This window comes from Echinops telfairi, unplaced genomic scaffold (genome assembly GCF_000313985.2).
Source record: "Echinops telfairi isolate 266 unplaced genomic scaffold, ASM31398v2 ScPeMD7_7400;HRSCAF=8409, whole genome shotgun sequence".
NCBI lineage: Eukaryota > Metazoa > Chordata > Mammalia > Afrosoricida > Tenrecidae > Echinops > Echinops telfairi.
In genome coordinates, this window is record NW_022111300.1 from 43048533 (window position 1) to 43058281 (window position 9749).

General features: G+C 37.4%; 1 protein-coding gene across 2 annotated transcripts in view; it reads left to right on the forward strand.

Annotated features, from left to right (window-relative positions):
- Positions 1–9749, forward strand: part of WDR7 (WD repeat domain 7) — a 349883-nt gene that overhangs the window by 49200 nt on the left and 290934 nt on the right. For both annotated transcript variants that reach the window (XM_004703006.2, XM_004703007.2), the window contains exon 12: positions 125–345. In XM_004703006.2, the coding sequence (XP_004703063.1) occupies positions 125–345 (221 nt within the window). The remainder of the gene's footprint in view (positions 1–124; positions 346–9749) is intronic.

The window sequence follows — 9749 nt, forward strand, 5'->3', positions numbered from 1 at the left end:
AATGAGACGGCTTTTCTATGATAATGTAATGGATAGCTTTTCTGACCATTGATATTTATTTTGAGTTGTTGAGACTATGTAAGACTTTCTCTTTTCCCATTTTAAAACCCTACTCCCTTCACAGGCTGGCCACCTCACAGGACTCTCCGTGGTCATCGGAACAAAGTCACCTGTCTGCTGTACCCTCATCAGGTCTCGCCACGATATGATCAAAGATATCTCATCTCTGGCGGCGTGGACTTTTCAGTCATCATTTGGGACATATTTTCTGGAGAAATGAAACATATCTTCTGCGTCCATGGTGGCGAGATTACTCAACTTCTCGTTCCACCCGAAAACTGTAGTGTAAGTAGATTATCCAAGATTACTGTGTGCTGTTGAGTTGAGTTCTCCTGCTGTGAGGCGTGTAAGGGGAATCCAGAGCGACACGGAAAACGTGTCAGGAAGATGAACAGTTTTAAAACTAAAATTGAGAATGGCATATATTTTAAGTAAAACTATGATGGCTTACTGTTGGGCACATGAAAATAGAAGAGGAACATACTAGATAGTGTGGCCTGTGCTTGAAGCAGGTGTGGTTTAGATGACATCTATTGAATGCATTCCTATTGTTCATTTAAAAATGACTTAAATACCTCTGACGATGTTCTAAGATCACATTTTAGTTTCAAGTTCATCTGAGCAAAAGGTGAACATATATTTGATGGGGCAAGGCACTTGTTTTCAAAATACTTCTTGAGTGTAGAGTCTGTGTATATTTGCAGGTATCACAACATAGGCAAGAAATGCAGTAGCTTCTGAAAGGGTGACAAGTCATGACTATAGTCTTCCTCTTTTTTTCTGACCCTTCTGCTTCACCCAACATGCTGTCTCTTTCAAAGGACTGGTCTCCTGATTACATACCCAAAGCAGGTGAGAGGAAGTCTCGCCGTCATTGTTGCCTCTCAGACCACTCTGGCTGTGCCTCTTCCAGAACAGTTGTTTGTTCTTCTGGCAGTCCCTGGCACTTTCAGCATTCTTCACCAACACGAGGGGAGGCTGCAAGTGTGCCAGTTGCCCGAGGAGCCTGAGCAAGAGCCGTCTTGGAAAGGAAGGCAGACGCTCAAGGTCTCTGGAGAGCTGCAGCGACCTCCTCGCAGCCTGACTCATTAGCACAATGTGCCCACTGATGAGAAGGATCTACCATCTCGCCCACTCTCCTCCAGTGCCCTTCCTGCTTACTTATCAGCCTTCTTCCAGTAGAGCTTCCAGCAGGAAAAGGTTCAAGACCCAGGAACTGTTTTCTCTACTTTCACATAGCTAGCTTACTGCCAGAGAAAGAAGCCAGACGGAAAATAATTTTGAAGTATCATGTTTTTGTTCTTTTTCTCAGCACATCAAATTTCATTGCTTGATAACCATGAACATTCAGAAATAAATAACAATCTGCAAGTGATCTAATGGACTGTTGTTTTTCAACTAAAGAATAGTAGAGGTATCTGCAAGGAGCGCTCTACGTTTTCTCAGTTGATTTGCCACTTGCAGCCAGTGGCTGGCTGAGTTCAGACAGGACCATCTGTGGGGTGTGTGTGTGTGTGTACGTACTATATATAGCACGATGTGATTAGAGGTATATTTATAGGTAGGAAAAGTATGAAAATTGAACTGGAAATCAAAGTACCAAATTCAGATTGTAGGCAAGGACTGAGTATGGCAGGGAAAGAAATCCTACGTCTGATGCTTCATTGGTTCATGTACTCATGCTAAGTACGTATGTGGCACAGTAGTTACACACTGGGCTGCTGACTGCGAGGCTGGCAGCGTGAAACCACCAGCTGCTCTGGGGGAGAATGAGGAGACTTTCTAATTACGGGGCGATTCTACCCTGTCCTACACGGTTACTGTATAGACTCGGGAATAAGCTGTGTTTCCCAGCACATTTTTTATGCAGTGTTTGTGGTAAGATTAGGTGCCTCAGTTGATAGTTGGGTCGGCTTATACTCGAGTATATACGGGAGTGAGAGCTTACTCAGTGGCAGTGAGTGAGAGAAGTATGTATTTAATATTTATTTCTCATTTGGGTGGATAGTTATATGAGCACAGCTGATCTTACTGTTGCTAGAACTTTATTCAGAACAGGAAATTTGGGAAATGTTTTAAAATAAATACTATCAGTAAAAATTGGTACTTAATTATATTGGTTTGCATAATTAATGTACCAACTATATGTTTCTGAGTGTGAGCATCTAGGGTAAGTTCTTTCGTATATTTAAAATGATTCCCAAACCAAAACAACCCCACTGACGTTGAGTCTATCCTGACTCAGATTGACCCTCTTCCTTCCGGGCTTCTGAGGCTGTAAATCTTTATGGGAGCAAATAGCTCCTCTCTCTCCCCCAGAGTGCTGGCGGGTTTCAGCTGCTGACTCTGCAGTTAGCAGCCCAACACTTACCTGACAGTGACACCAGGTCTTCTCAATAAATGATTTCATTCCACTATTGCATCTTATTTATTATTTTTTTTTATTGTATCTTGTTAAAACTTTTATTATCACAAAATCTCATAGGTGTGATTCAAAACTGTCCAGAAGAGGGCAGCATGGGTTTGTGAGACTAGGATGCCAGGTAGCTTACCTAGGCATTCTCGCGTGTGTATTATTTGACAATATTCCATTCCATGAGCCTGTCCATCAGCAGCCCGGGTGGGGCATTGGCTGTGTCCTCAACTGCAAACCGAAAGGCCGGCAGCTTCTGTAAAGATGACAGAGACCCTGTAGGGCCTCTTGCTCTCGAGTAGGAATCCACTAGACAGCTAGGTTTTATTTGCTCGTTGTTCTGAAATCCTGTTTATAATAATCTGCATTAGATCCCAGAGGATTTCAAGAAGTTCATGGGAAAATTCCATTATCATTAATTCCATTTTTCCAGGAATTTTTTTTTATAAAAAATTTTAAATCATTTTATTAGGGCACGTACAACTCTTATCACAATCCATACATACATCAATTGTGTAAAACATATTTGTACATTCATTGCCCGCATCATTCTTTTTTTTTTTTAATTCATTTTATTAGGGGCTTATACAACTTCCCGCATCATTCTTGAAACATTTGCTCTCCACGTAAGCCCCTGGCATCAGCTCCTCATTTTTCCCCTCCCTTCCGGCTCCCCCCTCCAGGTACTTTTTGAAACCCCGTTAGAGGTGACTTACCCTTCACCATTGGTCAGAGTGATGAACAAATGGGATTTTCTTTTGACTGCAGTCTACTTTTCTTCCAAGAAGAACTCAGAACTTTTGCCCTCTGAATTAGCTGTTATCTCCTCATTTGGTATCTGGATTGTTGTTATTAATTTAATATGATATTTACCTTTAAAACCCAATGTTTGTAATTACTGAGAGGGAGACAGGACTTTCTATTTCGGTTAAGGTTTACAGTCTTGGACGCTCAGAGGTAGTTCTACTCTGTCCTGTAGACTGCCTATAAATCGGCATGGACTCCGTGGTAATGAGTTTGGCTTTTTTATAAAGATTGTAATTTATGGCATGGCCTCTTAGGACGTGGTAATACAAATATACGAAAACATGAAGTGGAAATGGCAATTTCTCTCTAAACTCTGCCATACTGTAAGTCATATTTTATAACATTCTTTTGTTTCCATAACACTTGTCTCTCAGATTTTCCTTTTTTATATATCAGCACTATCTTTTAAAATTAATTTTAATTTAAAAATCATATAACCGTTACAGAAAATTAGGCCATTTTCTAAAAGACTATTTCTTATGTCACTAAGTAAACATTATAATTTTTAATAACATTCTGTAATTTATCAATGAGTCAGAATTGACTTGATAGAAATGAATATGGAAAGTCTTACAATGCCGATTAACAAAATACTTAAAGTTTTTCTTTTATTGATATTGGAGGCAATAATTAATTGGTGTAGCTAAATCTTTGCATACTCATAATTATTAGCTTCAATTCTTATATACACGATTGCTACGTAGCATACGAAAGGGCTTCAAAAAGTTCATGGGGAAGTTCTATTATGTTTAGATTTTTCTTGGAACTTTTTGAAAATGTCTCCTATCTGAATATAATAATCTTTTGATCCATGCTAGCATTCTGCAAGACTGATGAGTAGGTGTCTTGAAAACACAAATGATCATCCCCATATTATGTTGGTCATGAATTAATTAGATTCTTCTTAACTCTGTTTTCTAAAATTTTACTATCCTATTGATGTTTTATTCAAGGCAAAAAAAATATTCTTTCTTTCTACAGATACTAGCTATATATTCAGCTCTTATATTACACTATTTCTCTTGGGTACGACGCTGAAAAAAATCCCTGATAATCCAATAGGCTCCCGATTGTTCCTTTATCATAGTGATGAGAAAAGTTGCATATTTATTCCATCTCTGCCAATGTTGTCAGGCATTTTTTGTTTCTTCTGGTTGACCAGGCAGATTTTTCACATTTAGAAATTACTTTGGGAGGGTCCTTTAAGGTCATGTTCTTGGTAATAGGGAAGTTCCATGGACGGTGACATTTATTTGTAGAAATGGCTGGCAGTGCATAGGTGCTGAACATCGTGCATAAAGGTGCTAATTACACTGATTGATGCCTTTTATTCTGAGCTGCAGTCCCTATGCCGCCAGGGCTGTGTTTATACTATAGATCTGCAAGGGGAGTCAAAAAGGTTGTACATAAATGGAATTAAAAGGAATTAGAGTTTTTTCCACAAGTTTTGTAGGTTTCTTGTACTATTGGTGTTATGTTGCATCTTCATTTAGTTTTATATCAAATATTCCCCCAAATTGTTATAAATACTTAGAAAGTAATTAATAATCCTTGTATTGTATTGCATTGTATGAGCATGCCATATTTACTTGGTAATTCTCCTACTTTTGAGTCTTTATATCATACATCCTCAAAACTGTTTTCCTACGACCCCATGTTCTGGGCTGGGGGGAAAAAGTACTCAACAACCTTGTGGTGTTCGTATAGCCCATACATAGCCCAGGTAAAGTGTAGGTATCTGCTTTCGCAGCCCCTTTGTTCCAGCATCCGCAGAGGGCAGTGTTACCCACATTGGGAAATGCTGATTTACAATGTGCCTAGTTTCCATTGTTGTAATTAATACAATAGTAAATATTTGCAAGAATTTTTTTAATCTAACATTATTTCTTCTGAATAGAGTCTGTGACTACATTTTTGGCTAGAAACCTAGAATTTGCCAGTCACGGGTTTTGATCAATTTTAAGGCTGTGGCAGTAGATTACCAAATGACTTCCTTCTCTGTGTGCCATCGCTACGTGTTGGGCTGCTCACCAGGAGCACCTGGAAACCCCCGCTGCTCCTTGGGAGAAAGATAGGTGCTGGGGAGCGTTCTAGTCACTGAAACCCGCAGGGCGGGCCGTGTCTGTGCCCTGGAGGCTGCTGTGAGTTGGAATTGACCTGACGGCAGTGAGCTCGGTTTGGGGCGCGCGGTGCCTGTTTCACTGTACCTCAACAGCAGAAAATGTGATTCAGTCTCCTAGTTTCCGTGGCTCAGTTTGTGAGATTTGTAAAACGCTGTCGATAAAAGTATCTGCCTCAAAGCATTGTTATGGGACCCTGATGAGTTAATGGCAAACATTTAAAAGAGAACCTAAACAAAGTGAGAAACAATATTGTCTGTTTGCGATTATAGTTTTCAGATGCTTTAAATAGTTTAAAATAATCTCTTGTTTGAACATGCATTTCTGTGATTATCAGAGGAGGATTTTAGATATGTTTTCTTTTGATTTTTTTTTTCTTATTCACCCATTTTGTGTTGGAGATATTAGTGTTGGCATATGCTTTTAACTTAATTGAAATATCGGAACATTTGTAGCTTTCGTGGTTGCAAATTTTTTTCTGAAAAAAAATTTTTTTTGATTCAATTGATTTTGAATTATTTAACCTGCAGATAATTTAATTTTGTATTTAATATTACATACCTTTTACTCTATATAGCTTCTTTTAACATTTTAAAATGTCATCATCTTAGAAATTTGAAATTTTATGAAAAATAATAGCCAGGTTAAAAGCAGACATTTAACACTTTAACATAGATTTGTATGGTGAGGAAATAATAAAAATGATCTAGTCTTTAACCCAAGAAATGATATCAATGCCATTTATTAACTATTTTTAACTGATAGTCAATATCTTCTTAATTTTATATTAAATTCTTCATGTTTATTTGCTGTGTTACTAACTAATTGAAGGAAGTGAAGAAAGATGGGGTTCTTGTTAACCCTCTTTTCTCATTGTTATCCTTTATCTATAATAAATGAAGAAAGATAGTAGAACCAGTTCCTAAAAGTCTTATTTGTATAGCTTAATTCCTTAATTTGATGTTTAGGCATGTTTTGGGCTGGAACACACATTCTTATTTTCTGAAAGAGCTACGAGAGAAACCAAACCTTGGTTCAGTTTTAGAAGAGTAAAATACAGATTCTGGAAATTGTTTTTCCTTTGAGTTCTAGCTTTGTGAGAGTCAAGAAATAAAATTGCCATTTGCAGACTCTAAATTCCCCTCAGCTGGAATATTTAAAAGTGATAAATGATGCATCTTAACTGCACATTTATGTTCCATAGAAAAGAGTTCTGGGAAGTACAAGAAATAATGATTAAGAGAATAGTGGGATTGATTTATGAGTGGAAGAAGCTGGTCATTTATAGCTTGTCTAATGATGGGCATATTTAAAAGGCTAGATGATAATGTATTTAGAGATTATTCAGACAGAAGAAAAAATTATTTGGGACAAATAAGGGATTGATATGAAAAAATAAACATAGTTTAATCAAGAAGAACCTCATTAATAGAAGTCTAATATATATATGTATATGTATATACATGTAAATATTATTTACCTTGGAATTGTTGGAAAATGGAAACATCTCCCCAGAGAGCTAGTAGATGGGATAAACCAACTGTCTCTAATTTCTGTAATTCATGACAGATGCTTAAGAACAGGTTACATAAGAGGTTTCTGGGAATGGTTTAAAATGAAGTCTTGTAAAATGTGTAAGGTCAGACTGGATGACCTAGTGGTATATTCTGACTCTGATAGCTTGTGACATCCTTCGCTTCAGCACTAATGTAGTGGGAGAATTATTTACTGGCAATTCTCCGAGACTTTATTTGGTTCAGGCTTAGAATTCTTTGATAAACAGTAAGCAGCCTTGGAAATACACTTGTTTTGGTTCTGTATCATCCCTGTCTCTTTGTCCCAGTTGTCTCACATTTTTTTATGAAATAACAAGAGTTTTAATTTGATTAGATATTTTGCTGTTTATTATTAGCCTTTGTTTTCAATTAGCACTTGATGTCATTGTTGCATATTGCTTCTGCAGCAGAGTTAATGCAGAGTTTCGACTCTGAATTTGAATCATTTTTGTCTGTAAGAGATTGAGTATGTGGTTAAGATGCTGGATCCACACTATACAGGTCCTGTGTTATAAGAGTATTTTTACAATAAAAATGGTGTGTTACAGTCTTCAAGGCATTTAATGGCATGGTCACTAGTAGTGGGATAGGTGAGACTGTTGATTTGAGGTATAAGAAGACAATATTAGAACTTGTATTCTCCTTGACTTTTTATCTTCAGAAATTGCGCTTTATGGACATGTAATAGAGGGAGGGCACTGGAGTCCTCACACGTTCTCCATGTCAGAAGGACTCATATTGTTTGGGGGTTGAGCCAAGAGAGCAGGGTAAAAGTGTTGCTCGTCCATGCTGTGCTTCCAGTGAAGATGTGTTTACTTAAGGGTGCTGCAGATGACTTGGTGTGATCTTTAACCCAGGCCATTACAAAATGGGCAGAGAAAATACTGATGGGAGATCTTTCTAATGAAAGATAAACAATTCAACGCCAGCCATATTCCAAGGTACCAAAAAAAAAAAAAGATTATTGAATCAATCTTGCAAGTGGGCAGGCAAAAGACCTGAAAATTAGATGAAATGTGTATATACATCGACTATCATTAACGATAAACCCTTTCTAAGGATACGGGCCTTAAGATGTTGGCTAATGCTGACATGAAATTCCACGTTCTGATTATTAATGGAGTTCGCAGCTGTTGCTTTTCATTTGAGTCATGAAATGAGAAGCAACAGCTGCAAACCTGCATGACTCATTGGGGAGTGTAATCTACCAAGTGTAAATCTGGGGAAATTGGAAGTTGTCAAAAATGAAATAGATTGTATAAAGATCAATATCTAAGGAATTAGTGAGCTGAAATGAACTGGTTCTGACCATTTTGAATCGGACAATTATATGGCCTACTATGCTGGAAATCACAAAAAGGAATGACATGCCTAATGGAATACTATACACCATTAAAGAATCGTGATAAAACTGGGGAAACCCCCTGCAATGGATAGATTTTCTGACTGAAGCTGGCAAATGCAAAAGGACAAATATTGGATAAGACCATCATTACATAAAAAAGATGCATCAAGAAACCTTTTTCATGCCAAATGCAATGGACTTTGAAGGTTACCAGGGATGGGAGGGAAAGGGAAACAGTAAACTAGAGGGTAGACAGGTGTTAACTTGGGTGACAGGGACAATAATGCCCTGTAAGAGGGAGAGGGGGCACAGAGAGGTGAGGAGGAAACAGCAGGCCACCGAGAAGTTTGATGAGCTATTTAAGACAATCTGATATCTAACCTTCAACCTAATTGACAAAGGGTTTTGGTTTTGTTTCTCAAAAAGGGATTAGTATTGTATCCATCATCAAAAAGACTGTTTCAAGGTTTATCCTGAAGGACAGGGCTGTCAGTGACAGGAATACCCCCATGTCTACAAAGAGGATCAGCTAATAGAACTATAATTTAGGCACCAACCACTACAGCAAAAAATGAAGAAATTGAAGATAAAACATATAATCAAGATGCATTGATAATTACTGGTGGTTGGAAAATATGACCTTAGTGATAGAAATGATGCCAGAGATTGCATAATAGAATTTTTCAAGACCAATTACTCATTGGACATATATTTCCCAACAACATAAATGGCATCTATATATGCAGACCTTGCCAAATGGAATGCACAGAAATTAAATAGATTACATCTGTCAAAAAAGAGGATGGAAAAGTATCAGTTGGAACAAGGTCAGGGGTGGACTACCATCATAAGTTGCTCACATACAAGTTCAAGTTGAAGCAGAAGAAAATTAAAACAGGATTATGGAGAACCAGCATACACCCTTGAGTATATACTACCTGAATTTAGAGACTGTATCAAGAATAGGTTTAACACTTTCAAGACAAATGATAGAAGATGAGATGAATGGTAGGATGACATCAAGGCCATTGTGTATGAAGAAAGCAAAAGGTTGTTTAAAAGACCAATAAGAAAGAAATGGTTGTCAGAAGAGACTCTAAAGTGTATTCTTGAATGTTGCATAACTAAAGCAAATGGAAGAAATGAAGTAAAAAAGTTCAGCGTAAGATAGTAAAAGCAACTGGAGAAGACAAAGTAAAGTATTATAGTGAAATGTTCAAGAAGTTGGAGTTAGAAAACTGAGAGGTAAGAAAATACTTGGCATTTCTAAAACAGGAAGTATTGAAGAGAAAATTTAAGCCTGGAAGGAAAAAAAAAAAAAATCAAGCCTCAGGTTGTAATGTAGAAGGATTCTGTGGTCAAAATAGCAAACTATTAGGAAACATCTAAAGAACATGGAGGTGGTGATGATTGTACAACTCTTCTTGATTTAATTGAACTACTGAATT